The sequence below is a fragment of the Coenobita brevimanus genome, chromosome 107, assembly GCF_032717465.1.
Source record: "Coenobita brevimanus isolate Jiangsu-jjx chromosome 107, ASM3271746v2, whole genome shotgun sequence".
NCBI lineage: Eukaryota > Metazoa > Arthropoda > Malacostraca > Decapoda > Coenobitidae > Coenobita > Coenobita brevimanus.
This window is the reverse complement of record NC_137060.1, coordinates 10,246,030-10,265,077: the sequence shown is the minus strand read 5'-3', so window position 1 is coordinate 10,265,077 and position 19,048 is coordinate 10,246,030. Positions and strand designations below refer to the sequence as shown.

The window sequence follows — 19,048 nt, the reverse complement described above, 5'->3', positions numbered from 1 at the left end:
CTGTCTCTCTTTCATCCTGGAGAGGTAAATGAGTTTCTGTTGAACTGCTATCACATTACACTGACGTAGGGAATTCTCGGCTGTGTACACATTAACCAGTCTTCTCAGTGTTCCCTTCCTGAGGTTGCAGATTTGGCCACTGGAAGCAATCAGTGCCAATTCATCTCATTCTGGCAGTGTCTGAATTGTGACAACTAAGCAACAAACATCCGCTCATTTACACCTGAGCTTTAGTAAAGGAAGAGGATATTCATGGTCTCTAACATACAGAAATGAAAATGGTTAGATGGATGTGCAATGCATCCTTGAATGCGAGGCCTTAGGGGCTAGGATTACGAATGAAGAGTTGAGAGGAAGTATGGAAGTGGAATGTATTGGTGTTGTGATGAGGAGGGGTAGATTGAGATGGTTTGGGCACAAAGAAAGGATGGAGAATGATAATTGGGTGTGGAAGGTGAATGTAGGGGGTTCCACTGCAAGAGGCAAACCAATAAAGACCTGGAATGAGGTTATAGAGGATAACCTCATGGACGAAGGAATGAATAGGGACAATGCCATAGATCGAGCAGAGTGAAGAGCTGCCATTAGGTGACCAGGGCCAAAGCATGGAAGCATATTAGAGCCTTCATAAACAATACAATACAAAATGATACATCATGAGTTATAACTCAGAATATTATCACCTCCCTCCGGTGCGACACATTTTGGAGCTAGTGTACGTAACATTATGAACTCCATTACAATGGAACAGGGTACTTAATGCAGGAGATTATTTTTTCTATTTCATGTGGAGATGACCAAATAAATGTACAAAAAAAGGGTATGGGAGGAAGCCTCTGAGTACAGGTCTATCTATCTATCTATCAATTACCAGATGCCATTATCCTGTAAGGGGTTTATGTTAATATAAATTCCCTCTACACAGTCTGTTCTCACATGCAGTCTAGGGTGTGTGCTGGCAAAATGTTATTTCAAAAAAAAAAAAAAAACTATGAGAGACAACCACCTCACTCCAATGACATATACTCTACTGCTGCTACCATCATATAACTTTCTTCAGTTTTGGAAGGATTGTATGAACCGTATGAATTATAAATAAAGCAAGCCGAGCTATCTGCACATACAACACACCAAACTTCTTACCATTCTTTTGTTAATGGCGACTCTGTCTCTGGAGTGCCAGCGGGAATGCAGCATCTCTTTGAAGTAATCTGAACGGGCAGCCAGAAGGCAGCGATGGAGCCGCACTGGCTCACCCTGAACCACAAATGTTATATCGCTGTACTCTCCACTTTCAAACAAGCTGGGGAAAAAAAAAAAAATCTAATTGTAAAAAAGCTTTGTTTTTCATAATCATGAATAATCCATAGTCGCAAGGATAATACATTGTAAGAACATGCCATTTCAGTACTGAAATATTTAGAATTTCTGGCTGCTACCAAATATACTGTCAGCATTCCACTTTTACTCTCAGGAAAGGCTACAAATTTATCTGTAAAACATGTAAATCTGGGTGACAAATCAAATTTCAGAAACTGCTACCTTATGGAAATGAAAAATTGCTTGTACTATAATGTACATTTTTGTGTCAATACTTTACATAGTAGAGCTGTTTTCATATCAGTAGAGCTAAACAGACCCCAAAACAGCCCAGAGGCAGTTGCCATGGATATCCCTACCAGGGATTAACTACCAGATGGGAGCAATGTATCAAAGATGATGATGAATTTTAGAGATATTTCTCTAATTATGATTTTCACATATGCTCTACCCCACAGCACTGAAAATGGTTGTCTTTGGACTGCTATAATCCACTCAAAGTAATCTGGACATGCAGGGTTCAATAAGTTTATATGATGGCTTTATCATGAGTGTGTCCTAACACTGGAAAAACTGGCTCTTTACCTGAATCTTGTCAACAGTCTCATTGTCCAACAGCATGCAAGAAACTTACAATTAGCTCTAATAAGTTCATGAATATAAAGAAGTGTTGTGGTGTGGATGTGGATGTGATAGGAAGTGTTATGAGGAACACACTGAGGTGGTTTGGCCATGTGGAGAGGATGGAGGGTGAAAGACTGACGAAGAGAGTGTATGTGAGTGAGGTGGAGGGGGGAAGAGGGAGGGGGAGGCCGAGGATGAGATGGAGGGATGGGGTGGAGAGGTATATGAGAGAGGGGGGTTTGAGTTGGGAGCAGGGCAATGAAATGGCGGGGGACAGGGCGACTTGGAGGCGATTTGTTTGTGGCCACCCCAAACGGGATTGAGGCGTCTGGCAATAGATAGATAGATAGAAGTTCATGAATTTGTACTAGTATGAATGACACAGCAGATAACAAATCAGTGACTAAAAGACTAGTGAAACAAATAGAACACGGATTCATCTGTTACTGGTCATCTCTTGGTAATATGTACCTTTGCATTCAAAAACAGTGCTTGTCTCATGCTGTAAAATGACTGACCATATTTCTCATCTCAAGACTCAAATTAAACAGCAGGTAAACTGGGACTTATCCAACTCTGAATTTCAAGTGCATATTTATATTAATCATCAAGTAAACTTTCTGTTGCAAAAAGGGCATCCAGTTCTCTCTTCCTCCTGGCCAAATTCTTCACAAATAGTTACCTCCCTAAAAAATTTAATTTAATAGTCTAGTTACAGCAGCAAGAAGCAGGCTGAAGGTCATCTTGGTAGCTACCATGTGACTGAGAAAGGCACCACATGTAAAGTCAGTTTCGTTTTTGTTTTTGAAGGCTCCAACATGCTTGCATGCGTCGGCCTTGGTCACCTAATGGCGGCTGTCCATGCTGCACGATCCATTGCAGCCTCCCTGTTCAGTCCCTTAACCCTGAAGTCACACTTAATGACCTCGTTCCACGTCTTTCTCGGTCTACCCCTCGCAACCCCACCCCCAATATTAACACTTCTCACCTTCTGCACCCAATTATCATTCCCCATCCTCTCCACATGCCCACACCATCTCAATCTACCTCTCCTCATCACAACATCAATACACTCCAGTCCCATCCTACCTCTCAACTCTCCCATCATAAACCCAGCCCCCCCAGGCCTTGCACGCAGGGACGCACTGCACATCCACCTAATCATTGTCATTTCTGTACGTCTGAGCCTGCGAATATCCTCTTCCTTTACTGCCCAGGTCTCACTACCATACAGCATTACACTCCTAACACGTGCTGCATACAAAGACCCCTTAGCACATAGTGAGAGTCCTCTCAGTGTCAGGAGAGGCAAGAGCTCCCTGAACTTCTTCCACCACTTCCCACCCTAGCCACAGAGCTAGCTCCAGCCCCACCTCCAGCACACAGCATGTCTCCTAAATAACAAAACTCTTCCACACACTCAAGAGACTAGCAAGTTCAATCCTTTCACGCCTGACAATCTCCACCTGCTCTCCCCGACACACCACACACACAAAATCAGCATTATCTCACAGTATGCCTCTGATACCACTTCATCTCTTGTGCACCCATTTATCACAAACACTACACAAGATGGAATTACAGTAAGACCTCACTATAACGGACTAATTGGGGCCCAAGACAGTCCGAAAAATGCGAAATTCCGATAAAAGCGACATCCGGATTTCCCCCTGCTAGCCTGGACTTTTTCCAATATATCAGACATTAGTCCAGATCGCATGAACGGTTTTTAAACTGTTTTGATTACAATTGCAGTACTGTACTGTATTATACCTTATCTACATTAATCAAATGGTATAATATATATAATAATACTATACTGTACACTGATAAACATGTCTTTTATCCACCTTTTTGTGGTGAACATACCTGAAGCGGTCAGGCAGTCCGGACTGCTTCTGGCATTATCAGACTTTTTCCGATATATAAGAATTTAGTCCAGTAGCTCCTCGAGTCCGATAAAGGCGAATTCCGGTCTATTGAAGTCCGTTGTATCGAGATTTTACTGTACTTCCCATGCCCTTGTGGCAAACTGCACATGGCCACTCTCCCTTGTCTTTGACTGTACCACAACCAACCCTAGATATCATCACTTATTTTATCCGCATTTACCCTTAAGTCCTTGTGCCCCATACCATCTCTCCACTTCCTAAATCTTTCCTCCACCTCCCTTTCGTTATCTGCAATCAACATCAAATCATAGGCATACAACATCTCCCACAGGAGTCTGTTTCTGAAGTCACGTGAGAGGGCCTCAAGTACCATGATAAACAACATGGGACTCAAAACTGACCCCTGATGCACACCAACAAGCACGGAAAACTCATCACTCAAATCTCCATTCACTCTTGCCTGGCTGCGATCACCCACATACATGGCCATAACCACCCTAACCAACCACTCCTCCAAGCCAAGCTTTCTCATTGCCCACTTCACCACCTCTCTAGGGACTCTGTCAAAGGCCTTTTCCAAATCAACAAAAACAAAATACAGATCCCATTTCTTCCCAATATATTTTTCCTGAAGCTGTCGAACAATGAATATGGCATCAGTGGTTCCCCTACCTGGCATAAACCCAAACTGCATCTCATCAATATTCACTCTTTCTCTAATCATACCTTCTAAAACTCTCTTCATTACTTTCATTATCTGATCTAAAAGCTTTATACCTCTATATTTCCTCTTTCCAGGGCATCACCCTTCCCTTTATACACATTTACAATTACACTCTTCAACCAATCATCTGGGACAACACACTCATATTATAATCATATTTATCAGGTCAGTGACTAACCTCACCCCTATATCTCCTGAGGCTTCAACATTTCGGCATATTATATATGCTGAGTATTGGCTTGCCAATGTTTCCCCTAAAAGTCATGAGTGTTTATAACCTAGTGGCTAGTACTATACCATATATATGCACTGCTACTACATGACAGTATTGTGATACCAACTCTAACGTACGGAAGTGAAGCTTGGACATTGTTGGAAGGACACAAGTCAAGAGTGAGAGCAGTGGAAATGAGTTATTTAAGAGGAGCCTGTGGAGTCACGTGGAGAGACAGGCTGATGAATGAGGATATAAAGGAGCGCTGTGGTGTGGATGTGGATGTGATAGGAAGCGTTATGAGGAACACACTGAGGTGGTTTGGCCATAAGGAGAGCATGGAGGGTGAAAGACTGACAAAGAGAGTGTATGTGAGTGAGGTGGAGGGGGGAAGAGGGAGGGGGAGGCCGAGGATGAGATGGAGGGATGGGGTGGAGAGGTATATGAGAGAGGGGGGTGTGAGTTGGGAGCAGGGCAGTGAAATGGCGGGGGACAGGGCGACTTGGAGGCGATTTGTTTGTGGCCACCCCAAACGGGATTGAGGTGTCTGGCAATAGATAGATAGATAGATAGATTCTCACTAATGCAGCAGGCACAGACAATGCAACAATTCATCAACTGCTACAAATTTTCATATACTGCAGTTTCCTCTCATGCATCTGAAGCATCTCACAACAGTCAGAATATCACTAAAGATCAACCCTTGCCAAACTGCAGACCTCATATGAAGCACAACGAAAGTCTGCATGGGCCTCATTGGAAGTGTCATACAATGTATTTTACATTGGTTATGAAGCAACAACTCAGGGGAGGTAAATTATCTTACAAAGAATCACCCCAGAAAGGGTTAACAAGAGAACAACTAATGAAATCTGAATTGTAATCCCTACAGCCCATGAAAAATATTTTTTACTTCACCCTGCCCAGGTTAATACAAAACTGTTTTACTCAACTTAGAAACGATATCATGACATAAGGAGAGACTTAGGAGTAAATACAAAAATACAGAGAGGTAGAAAGGCACCTGTATGAAATATATTTCCCAATACAGTAATAGTCTGGTTCACACAGCTGTCAATTATGTAGTGCACATTTCTCACAACTTTAATTCAAAAAAGAAAAAGATATGATTGAGGGCCTGAAAAACCAGGCCACATTCAAAGAAATAAAAAAAATCCAAATGCAATCTCTTGAAAATGCCTGGATGCACTATATTTAAAAGACCAAAAGTCATCATAAGTGGAAAATAAAGATACAGGAGGACATTCCAGCTGTGTATATAAAATTTAAGATAACCAGTTAACTCTTGTATTAGGGTGGGAGTGTGTAGCAAGACAGGTGAAAACTGCCCACTATAGAGCAAAGGGATGCAAGCAAATACAAAAGAGTAGTAACCATAATAATAGCAACAGGCAAGAGAGAAATGCACCACTGCAATGAAGACAGAAGTGAGAGAAAATTGTGTGTGTGTGTGTGTGTGTGTGTGTGTGTGTGTGTGAGTGTGTGTGTGTGTGTGAGAGAGAGAGAGAGAGAGAGAGAGAGAGAGAGAGAGAGAGAAGTGAAAAAGGTGAGCTGATTGTACACTTCATCTCTCCCTCCACCACGATTTAGTGCTGGAACTGGTAAGCCTCCTCTACACAACTGTGCTCTGCATAGGGGCCAATAACACCCTTTGCAAAGTCATCAACCCATGCAGGGTTAAAGGAAGCAAACAGTTGTCAGTCCAGCAGACCAAACTTCTGTAAAGTTCTTTTGCAAAACATGTAATGTGATCTAGTAAGGTGATATTTCCAAGACATAAAGTCTGATGCCATGCTTCCTCTTAAGGGATCCCCATAATGGGGTTGGCCATGATCCAACTGATACTTTCTAGGGATTGCAAGCTAAATTAAGTTCTAAATCCAGCTAATATTTCCTAGCAGATGATGGAAGCTGTTGGGGGGAAAAAAGAAACTAACTCAGACACAAACGGCCACCCCTTAAGGGATTATGACTTCTAGCTATAGACAGATAAAATTTCGGTAATTAGATTTGTAACAACGTGAGAGTCTCAGCCTGGATGTTTAACTTTATTTACATGTGGTGAGTGTATCCTGTCTAAAAGTGATGACAATGTGGCTAGTTACCAAACTGGTAGCCATACTACACTCATGGCTACCTCTCATGGTCAATGGCACCCATCCACTGATTTCCATTAAAAATAAAATATCAAGAGATGATGAAAAGTAGAACTGTGTACTACTGAAGACATAGGGTGTCACAGGGAAGATTGTGTAAAGCTGTCAGATAAAGAAACTGAGTTTCTGAGGCAATAAAATAAAATAAGGTTTCTTTTGCCCCAAGAAAATAAAATAAGGTTTCTTTTGCCCCAATCAGAAATAAGAAGCAAACCAAAAGCCAGGTATGCCAAAGCCTCATCCCATGATTTAATGCCAAAACTTAAGAGTCAACAATTATAGACAACAAGTGATGAGCATGTACTGTAGCAATGTCTAGAAAATATAACCTTACTTTTCAGTTTCTTAATAATTTAGAACATATTATTCACTATTTCTTTCATATACTATAATTTACAGCATTATAAGATGCTTTGTTACTACAATCTCCCTTTCAAAAACAGTAAAATTGACATTTTCTTGCAGACTCTCCACTACTTAACAAACGAAGCAATAAATATCAACAAAGTCTGGAGTTTGACCACTCTCAAGAAGGTAAGACAGAATGACTTCTTAATATGTTAAGTTCTCATTTTAAGTATCCTTTCTGACATCCTATTTTGTTAATACATTCACAGTAAATTACAGAAAAAATTGCCTACTAAAGTTCTGCTGTGATATTTTTGAACAACAGCAGTTCTTGCTAAAAAATTAGGACTGCCTACAAATCACTGACAGTATTTTCTTCATCACAGAAAATTCCAGGCACTAAGCAGTTAAAATAGATAAATGTAATGGAAGTAATTTCCAAATACCATACTGTATACTCGTATGTAGTCTGTTCCCAGTGTCTGTGCATCCTATACTATACTGTCCTGTGTAAGCTATACAAAGATAAATAATTAGTAAGAAACAAATGAAACCACTATATTACACACATGACATAAGTTCTGAAGTACCACTTTGCCTACGTACTGTATGTTACATATGGCAGTATTATATCTGAATGACAGGAAAGGAGGTAGTGTTAGCTATTAGGCCATAGTGTATGTCCAATGTGCACAGAAGCAGAATTCACATAACATGGGGTTTGGCTGTGCCGGAACTCATGTAGCCTACTGAAGAACAGCTGCTGGCAAAATGCTACTTTATGTGAAACAGTTTTGAAAGAGATAATTATAGCTACATTATCCCTAGTTCAGGCTGAAGATTATTTTAATAAATAAATAAAGTACCAATTTCAAAGTACTGTACTGTACTGTCTGGTGTAGCTACTGTAATGTAAATAAATCACTTCCCTCAGATGATGTATATCCATACTCTATTCTTGCTGTTGCCAGATAATTTTACTCTGCTTAAGAGAGTATCTCAGTGGTGAAAAAGGTTAATGAAGGATATAATTAACCCTTCTAGTCTGAAATGAATTACCAGAGAGGAGCATGTGGAGTGACAAGGAGGGACAGGTTGACGAGAAGAGAAAGAACGTTGTGGGGTGGATGTGGATGTGATTGGAAAATTAGGAGAAATACACTGAGGTGATTTGGACATGTGGAGAGAACGGAAAATGAAAGACTGACTAAGAGGATGTATGTGGATGAAGTGGAGGCAGGGAGAGGGAGGGGGAGACCAAGGATGAGGTGGAGGGATGGAATTGAGAGGTATATGAAGGAGGGGGGAGTTAGCTGGGCGGAGGGCAGTCAAATGGTGGGTGAGAGCAACTTAGAGGTGTTTCGTCTGTGGTCACCCTTCACGGGATTAGGGTGTTGGGCTATAGACAGATAGTTTTAAAAGTCTGTCCTCAGGCAAATAAAATAATCTGGAGTTAGTAAAAATAAAACACAAAAACATTACTATACTCTAGGAGTTATATAATAACCTACTGGTAATTTGGGCTGTATTTTAAAAAAAGTAGTACAAAGTGAGGCACTTTTCTAATGGACTAATTAGGATGAAATTAAGTCTATTATAGTCTAAAGCCCATTACTGTATACTGTAACTACAAATGTACTCTTGTGATATAAAATAAAGGTCATATCTAACTTTAAGAAATAAAACTTTTGGTAATATGGTAATTCATCCATATTTAAGTATAATGAACCCACAGGGGGCATGTTTATAGTCAAATATGAGAAAAAATAACTAACATGGAAGTCAGAAATATGTTCACAGAGAAGTTGAGTAATGATACGAAGTCAAGGATACAGGTCAGACTAGGGAGGCAACAAGTGTGCTAGTCCAACCTTGAGGGAAGCTGTTGTTAACAAAAGGATATTTGTTGCTAAGCAGCATTTATTCTAAAATATTAGACATCTCTTTGACACTGTAAAGGTATCTATAAATGTAGGGGTCCATTATATATGGTACATACAGTGTCACTTAAATCAAGGGTTCACCATATTATACAAATTTAATAAAATCATTAGGCAGAAGCAAAAAAAAAAAGAAAAAAAAAAAAGGGTATATGATTTTCATTTTTAATTAATGAAATGGTACCAACATGAATTACAAAAAATACACTCCCATGAGTAACGCACAGTTGAGTAACACATTTTTGTTCTAACACGCTCAACATAACGTGGGAGGTCATAATCAACATGGGGAAGAACTCAAGCTCACACAGGAAGTCAGCTATCCTGGTAACGAAATTTGAAAGTTGCGCACGGTGATGCCACCCGCCAGGCTCACCATGATTGGCCGGCTTACATCCAGGGACCCATCCTGGGGACTCTCAAGGCCATATGCTTAGACGAAAATTGAAGGGTTTTGCAATTTTAGGGGTTGAAGTGGAACAAAAATGTTTGCTAATAAATACATTATTCTTTCATCGATGTGTTCTTGTAAGTTGCCATCCAGTTCCACATTCTTCATTCAATTTCACATTTCCCAACACATTTCAGACCAACTAAGCACACAGCTATCAGTTCTTCCTCGCATCTCACCGAGTTCTACCCCACACTCATATGGGTTTTTTGTAGACGAAATGGAATGAAAATATTCGCTAATCAGAAAAAATTACTTTTTCATCCATGTATCTCGTAAGTTAGCATTCTGTTCCAAATCCTTCATTCAATTTTGTGTTTCCCAACACATTTTGGACCGACTGAGCATGCAGCTATCAGTCCTTTCTCACACCTCATCGAGTTCTACCCACACTGTGCAACAAGATTTTTTTGAGTGTGTCTGAGTGTCGAGCAAGGACACTGACGGTAACTGTAAAACACCCTAACTTCGGACACTTTTTATGTGTTTTAATGAATAACTCTGTGTAAAATGGTGCAATTTTATCCCTGTTGGTGTCATGTGGTAGCCAGGGACAGTACCTACTGAACCCATATAATAAAAAAAATTAGCCACACTAAACTCGTTTTTTTTTTTTTCTTTTCATTTTCGAGTGTCTGAAGTTAGGAACAAATTTCCTAACTTCAGACAGCTCTTCCAAACTTCAGACATCCAGGTATTAGCCTTTTAAACAAGAGAAAGGTTAATAACACTTGTCTCTGGGCACACTGGCCAAACTTCGGACACTTTAGAAGTTTTTAACCCCTAAAGCGCGGCCATGGACAGCCGACCCCCCCTGGGTGGCGGGGTTTGATCGCGGTCTGAGTACCTGTAGGAAAATATTAGCCAAAAATCAGAGATTAACCCTAGAACATTATACTTGGTATGGCAGATAGTACTTACATTCAGCTTTCTCCAGAGCCTTCATGGACTACCCAAGGACTTGTGGAGACTTGCAAAGTTGGGTAACAAAATCTTCACTTTCACACCTCCAGCAACCCGGTTTCCCTTCTACCACAGCCTCATTCTGTCACGGTAAACTTTATACTACAACGTACAGGTAGTTTGGAATCCGTATTTGTACAATAAGCACTGAAAATAAGGTTAAAATCAACGAAGCGTATGGCCGACATGCAGCGCGGCGGCGGTCTTCCCATCACTCAACAAACATTTCCATTTTCACAGCTAAAAACACGTATACTACATTATTTTCAATCATATTACTTCCCAAAAGATCAACGCGGCGCGCTTTTTATTCTGCCTTACGCCCGTCACTTTATTCTCATTCCTGTCGGCCGCTCGCACTGACTCGGAAGAGCTAGAACTCGCCATAATGTCACTTTGAAAGCCTGCGGTAAACTGACACTAAACAGGGGCAAACCGAGCGAAAAAAAGCTAGTGTGACAACTGGGGAAACAAGCGTTCCCTATTAGCATAAACTGCTTCTGAGAGGAGAGCGCAGATTTACAGTTCTGAGCAGTCAGAGCGCTGCCATATATCACAGCCAGGCTGGCCGGGCCGTGGTGGGGGGGGGAGGGGGGAAAAAAAACGCGAGACTTGGCAACAACGGAGGTCAGTAGTACAAAGGTAAGGTAAAGTATGCTAATTGTAGCTAAAGGGTGGTGGTACTGATAGACAATACCAGCTGGAACATCCTTGCCCGCGTTTATTCAAAATTAACTCGAATCGCAAACGTGACGATCCACCATTATGTCCTTTTTGGCGAGCGTCGCAAACAAGACGACCCGCGCTTCAGGGGTTAAAAAATGTCAAAAAAAAATATTAGGCACTCGTGGCCCATGTCATACAAAGAGAAATATCCAAAAATATCTTCTTTTTTGAGCTCATAATTTGAGATAAGATTAAGATGCATCATATCACATTATAGTGAGGTATTCTGGCCATAAATAAAACTAAGAACTCTTCAGAAACTTTTTCAGATGAAAAAATTATATAAAAATTCATTGCATATATTCCAAACTGTAAGGGGAACTGATCTCTTTTTCCTAAACAAAACATCACTTAATTATCAAGTAGCTACCTCACTGACTCAACAAATCCATACTGAAATAACATAATATAATGTTAAACACTTCTTACTGGTTCTAATGACATCCACACACCCACTAACACGCACACAAATCAACAGACACACGCACACACAGGCACATGTTATGAAGGCACCATGGAATGTATTAACAAGCTACACACTTTGGTCTTATACACACACACACACACACACAGAAACAAACATCCCAAATAGGCCTGTGGTTGTAAACACACACACACACACACACACACACACACACACACACACACACACACACACTTTCCTAATACGCCTATGCTTGTAAAACACACAGACACAGACACACACAGACACACACAGACACAGACACACACACACACACACACACACACAACACACACACACACACACACACCCACCTATAGTTTGTATTTTTCCAGTAATTTGTCTGTCCAAATTTAGGAATTTTTTCTGAAAAATACAGAGATATTCATTAAAACAGTCATAGCAAGATTATGCATGTATATATTTTAAAATAGTTTACTGCCCAGTATGTACAACACTTTTCCACATATAATCGTACTAATCATGTTCTTACAATTGAAACTGTTTGTTCTGTGTGAACAAAGTTTTGCAGGGTTAAAAAAATGTCGATTTTTTTTCCATTTGATTCATACATTTTTTTCACCCACACATATTCAAGTTAGTTTAATAGGACTTATACATAATAATCTTTAAAGATTACCCTACCTACCCATATCATTATTTTTTGCAAATATCGCACTCTCTTCCAATAAACTTCAATTATTACATTTTTTTGCAAAATGTCCGAAGTTTGGGTGCTGTCCGAAGTTATGGTGTTTTAAGGTAGTCATGCTGTGTGATCAGCCCCAGCCACCCAGAGTGTGGCATATCTTCATGTATGCCCAGAAGTATGAGATGGAAGCGAGCCGGGCAGCAGTGAAAGTTTGTAGCTAATGTTGTCCTGAAACTGACTAAGAAGCTCATAGAGTATTATGTGGAGCGCTGGAGAATGAACAACGTCACTACCAAAGGCTGCATGATACAAGAGAAGGCGAAACTTTATAAAAACAACAACACTGGGGGTGGAGGGCAGGGGAAGAATGCTGGGAAGCTATGCATCAACAACACACAGGTACCCAGCCTAACTTTTGTTGCTGTTAGTTATTTTAATAACATCCATGTTTTTAATTACAATAGTTATCCCTCTTCCCGTTTTACCTCATGGTGGATGTAAGTAGGTGGTAATTTATGTAGGGTAGGGTGGTAAAAAAGGATAAAAATGAGAGTTTTGGAAAGTCGCCTAAATACACTGTATCGTTATACACACAAACATATTGTCTGAGTGATGAACATTTGAGTAGCATGGTCCTTGTCAGGTCCCTATTGTCAGCGTTAACCTATGACTGGATGTAAATACAGTAATGATGTTCTTGGGCTGAAGGGGTTAAAGGAGTAGCTACTTGTCCTGGGCAACAAGCTGCAACTCTTACCATCGTAAAAATTCATCATAGGCATCCCTACGTATAGTATGTGCGGTGACAAGGTTGTGCTGTGTCAGGGTTCTTCGGATGTCATCAGTTAACGCTCCGTATAGGCATCGCTCTCCATCAAATGTGTTAGCCTCACATCTTGCTCCAACTCCAATTAGGTATTCCACAACTGGTAGATGCCCACACAGACATGCATAATATCTGAAATTAAACAACCAGTTTAGTTTTTCTACTGGACCATTTCAATACCTATTTTTATGGCATAAACTGTAAGTAACCCATCAAATGCATTGTTGCCCAGGGCTAGGCTACTCAGTCCAGACATTTAAGGAAAGATTGAACAGTAGCCCTCCCCTGGGTGGCCTTATATAAGCAATAAGCCCCAATCTTCCCTTGGATTTAAACCTTTAGGGTTTATATCTATCTTGAGAACCTTAACCCCACTTGACTAACAGGCATTCATTGACCATTTCTCCGTGTCAATTATAGTTAATGTATACAGTAAAAGCTATACAGTGTCTAACACCTATTCTCTGCTAGTTAGTCAACACTGTTGGTGTTTAGAGTTACTATCATTTGGACTTAATAACTGTGGTCCTGCAAAAACCAACACACTTGCAAAAGTCAGAGCTGAAATACAAGATAAAACAGACAGGTTCTTTAACTTCGACATCTTCATAATACTGTAATCAGTTTTATCCTGGTTATGGACATCTGCAAGCAACAGCTCCATCATCTAAGGAGCAAAACTCAACAGACCAAGATGCACCCTTGTACTGCTGTCACTAATCTGATACTGATGCAAGCCACTGTGTTCCTTGTCTCAGAATGACTCTTCACCATTCTTCCACCAGCTGTACAATTCATACAATGCTAATTTTTTTAGACAGCTTCAACGCTACAGAAAGATTTCTGGTTTGCAAGTGTTTTTAATGTCAGTGTATTCTAGAAATCAACAAAACTTGATGTATGTTCTTTGTTCCCACTGAAACTGCATCAAGCTGCCTGTACTCTTGGAGGGGGAAACGAGGTATTGAATCCCGTCCAGCTGGACTCAACTATTTTTTTTTCATGTGGGACAGAAGGAACCAAAGGCCGCGAGCCCACAAAATTTATTCGGTCATACCTGGAATTGCAATTTTACTCTCTCAGTATGCTATAATGGCATCACTCGTCATTGTTACAACACTTGGTCATACACATAATTACAATTTACAAACGTTTACTTCGTATACACATATCGCTTTAATTCTCGTCCTTACACTCCTACATTTATAATCAGGTTATGTCGTGACATCAACCATGTGCAGATCAATAAGCATTCTTAAAAGTAAGCAAGAGCGACTCACTTGTGGCGGGTCCAATTTTCATCTTACAGTATCAGTGTGTGGGTAGGGGGGTGAAGTACACAACACTAGTCCCTCACAGGCATAATAGTCTCACAGCAATAACAACTTCACAGGATGGTCGTGGAGTCGAACACTGTGCTTGAACTCCACCCTTTTGGAGTCTCCGTCTAGTAAATCCACAGGATCGACGTCACCTCGTTCCTCACTCGTCCCCGACTACCCACACACTGCCCCCACACTTGCCCATAGCATCTGCTCTAAGGCCTGGTGTTCATTATTGCCAGGTAATGGATGTTATGCTTACGCGACCGTATATACATATCAACACCGTGTAAGCATCCTTATGCCTCTCTCTCTCCCTCTCTCTCTTTCCTACACTCTCTTTTCCTCTCTCTCTCTCTCTTTCTCTCCCTCTCTATCTCTCATTACCGCGTTAGATGTGGTAAGACAAGCACTCACAACAAACTTCACTAAAAAAAATGTTAGCAACCCAGTGACATATTTTGGTCTGTTGAAAATTGGTCTGCAGAAAATAATGAGGGTGCTTATACATGTTCACAGCCTGAAAAATAAGACAGATATCTATTATAGCAACACACCACTAATAAGTGATTTTTTTCTTACCTTACCTTGTACATTAACTTAGCACCAACTGTACCAGTGCAGTAGGTCCTCATTATATATCACTCTTTTATGTGTCACTTTGTCATGAAGTTCACATTTAATTACAGAAAAAGTCTTAAACCCCATTACTACCTACTAAGGTGATTTGTCAGTTCCCTCAACATACGGTAGCAATCAGATTACTTGATATACGGTAATGTCTTTAAAAAACTGACAAATAAAGTATGATATGTACTGTATATAGCTACTGTTTGTATTATAACACACCTGTCTTATTAGTTACCATATACAGTATACTGTAATTCAAATTTCTTGCAAAAACTTACACTATACACTGAATTGTATACAACTTACAAGGGTGTGCTGTCCCAAATGTCCCTTATGTTAACGTCAACATCTCGTTGTTCAACGAGCGTCCTGAGGGAAAAACATATTCGTCATATTATTATAATATCAGAATAAAGATGTTGTTGTTCTTGCTTCCCAACCTGTCTGGCTGAGAAGCCCTGTCAGTTACAGGCAAGTAACTGTCCCCTGTGGGGCTATCCTACAGGTACAGTACTGTATGTAGCTACACTGCAGAGGAATAGCACCCCACCCCACACCGATGGTAGAAAACATTTCACCCAGGTTAGACCAGAGTTCCCCCCCCCTCCCCACTGCAGTGTGCATGGAAATATGAGGAAGCAAAGGAAGGAGTATGTATAGTTGTGAGTAAAAGATGGAAGAAGAGCACAAGACAGTATGGTTCAGTTGGGTCAAGGATTGTGTGGGTAAAGTTGAAAGTTGGAATACAAATGTGGGTAATTGTGTGTGTGTATGCGCCAATGCAAGATTGTGCTAGCAGAGTGAGAGAGGAGTTCTGGACAAATGTGGAAGTGTGCATGGAAAAGTTTGGAAGAAATGAGAGAGTGTTTTTGATCGGTGATATGAATGGTAAAGTAGGGAATGTGAAGGTGGATGGAATAGTTGGTGAGTGGGGTGTGCCTGCTGCGATAGATGAGAATGGCAGTGCGTTAGTGGACATTTGTGCTGGGAGAGGATTGGTGATAGCCAATACCCTCTTCAGGCATAAAATGATCCACAGGTATACATGGCAAGTGATGAGAAGGGTGGGTGGTGAACTGAATGAAAGGAAGGCAATGACTGATTATGTGTGTGTGGATGAAAGGATGCGAAGATGTGTAATGAATGCAAGAGCTTATAGAGGTTGGGGGAGTGGACTTTCTGACCACTACTTGGTGGTGGCCAGAATTAGGATACAAGTAAGATGGAGGAATAGAAGAAGGGAAAGACAAGAGGAAGGAGTAGTTGCAAGGAGAGTGGAAAGGTTACAAGAGGATGAGAAAAAGGCAGAGTATAAGAGAGAAGTGGAGGAACGATTGGGCAAATATGAATTGGAGCAGATGGGGGACATGGAAGGTGTGTGCAGGATATTTACAGAAGAAATATGTGCAGCATGTGATGTGGTGTGTGGGAGGAAGAAAAGACGGAGGGGGGTGCAAGGAACAGCGTAGTGGAATGAAGAGGTGAGACAGGCTGTGGCACAAAAGAAGAAAGCATACAATGAATGGATGAGAAATGGGGCATGGAAGAAGTTGACAGGCAGAAGAGAGAGTTATATGTAGAAAGAAAGAGAGAGGTGAAAAGATTAGTAAGAGAGAGTGAGAAGAGAGTGGATGAGGAATATAGAAGGAATTTGAGTGTAAAGTGGAGGGACTGTAAGAAGATGTTCTGGAAAGAGGTGAAGAGAGTAAGACAGGGTGGAAGTGAGGTTAGCAGGGGAGTGAAAGATAAAAATGGTAGATTACTAGTGGAGAAGGGAGAAAAAGTGAGCAGATGGAGAGAACATTTTAATGAATTGTTGAACATACAGGATGGAAGTAATGCGAGTATAAGTGGTTGGGGAATGGCTGGGAGAAGGAGGGAGGTGAGAAGACAGGAAGAAATCAGTAGGATAGAAGTTGTGGAAGCAATGAAGAAAGTTAAATTGGGGAAAGCCCTAGGAATTGATGGAGTGTGTGGTGAAATGCTGAAGCATGAGGGAGAGATAGTAGTAGAATGGATGTGGAAGATGTGCAGATTGGCCTGGGAGGAAGGTAGACTCCCGGAGGATTCGAAGTCAGGTATAGTTATTCCCTTGTACAAAGGAAAAGGGGAAAAAGAAGTGTATGGTAATCATAGGGGCATTTGTCTTCTTAGTGTAATAGGAAAAGTGTATGGTAGGATACTTATTGACAGAGTTAGAGAAAGAACAGAGGAATTAGTTGGAGAAGAACAGGGAGGCTTTAGGAAGGGAAGAGGTTGTGTAGATCAGATATTCATTCTTAGATCTTTAGTGGAAAAGTTTCTAGAGAAGGGAAAGAAGTTGTATGCGGTTTTCATGGATTTGGAGAAAGCATATGACAGGATGGATAGACAAGGATTGTGGAAAGTGTTAAGAATATATGGAGTAGATGGAAAGTTGTTGAAAGCTGTGAAGAGTATGTATGATGGTGCTAAGGCTGCAGTGTGTGTGGATGGTGAACGAAGTGAATTTTTCTCTTTGGAGGTTGGGTTGAAACAGGGATGTGTCATGTCTCCATGGTTGTTCAATCTGTTCATGGATGGGGTAATAAAAGAGGTACAAGGCAGGGTAGTGGATGTTGGAGTGGCCCTGGTGAGAGAGGATAGTGTTTAGAAACTCCCTGTACTGTTGTTTGCAGATGATATTGTGTTGTTGAGTGAAGACGTAGGGGAGCTGCAAGGCTTGGTGGATGAGTTTGGGAGACTGCACAAGAAACGGAATCTAAAGGTGAATGTAGGGAAGAGTAAAGTGATGGTCTTTGAGAGAGGTGAAGTCAGTGAATGTACAGCGAGGTTGGATGGTGAGGAATTGGAAAATGTGAGTACATTTAAGTACCTGGGGAGTGTGATGAGTAAGGATGGAGGATTGGAGAGTGAAGTGCTTGAAAGGGTACAGCAGGGATGAAAGGTTGCTGGTTCTTTGAAAGCTGTGATAAGAAACAGGGAAGTGAGCATGGAAGTGAAAAAGTTACTACATGACAGTATTGTGATACCAACTCTAACGTATGGAAGTGAAGCTTGGACATTGTCGGAAGGACACAAGTCAAGAGTGAGAGCAGTGGAAATGAGTTATCTGAAAGAAGCCTGTGGAGTCACATGGAGAGACAGGCTGATGAATGAGGATATAAAGGAACGTTGTGGTGTGGATGTGGATGTGATAGGAAGTGTTATGAGGAACACAATGAGGTGGTTTGGCCATGTGGAGAGGATGGAGAGTGAAAGACTGACGAAGAGAGTGTATGTGAATGAGGTAGAGGGGGGAAGAGGGAGGGGGAGGCCAAGGATAAGATGGAGGGATGGGGTGGAGAGGTATATGAGAGAGGGGAGTGTGAGTTGGGAGCAGAGCAGTGAATTGGCGGGAGACAGGACGACGTGGAGGCAATTTGTTTGTGGCCACCCCAAACGGGATTGAGGCGTCTGGCAATAGATAGATAGATAGATGGTTCTCAGGTGGACGCTGCAGTTGCTTAGCTTCATCCAGAGTGCAGAGCACAACCAAGTGTAGGCTCCTCATCAATGACACAGTACAGTACCGTATACTGTACAGTAAAATGGGATAAATGTTTCAAATGAGGGCCTATAATTAAGAAACATCTAACAGTCATTATTAAACAAAACAAGAACAAAAATATTCAATAACATAAATATACTGAAGTCCTGAATATATCTTTACACTTACAATGACTCCTTTACGTAACCAGACTTGATTTTTTAATATCTGTCAAATAGTTCATGTCAAAAACTTTCATTTTTTTAGG

The 19,048-nt window shown here is 40.9% G+C and overlaps 1 protein-coding gene across 3 annotated transcripts in view; it reads left to right on the top strand.

Moving 5' to 3' along the window:
- Nucleotides 1-19,048, top strand: part of LOC145416791 (ras-related protein Rab-29-like) — a 163,935-nt gene that overhangs the window by 39,243 nt on the left and 105,644 nt on the right. Inside the window, exon 2 of one of the 3 annotated variants that reach the window (XM_080285711.1) lies at nt 7,417-7,485. The exons of the other annotated variants lie outside the window; for them this stretch is intronic. Coding sequence (XP_080141837.1) covers nt 7,417-7,485 — 69 coding nt within the window. The remainder of the gene's footprint in view (nt 1-7,416; nt 7,486-19,048) is intronic. 3 annotated transcript variants of the gene reach the window in all.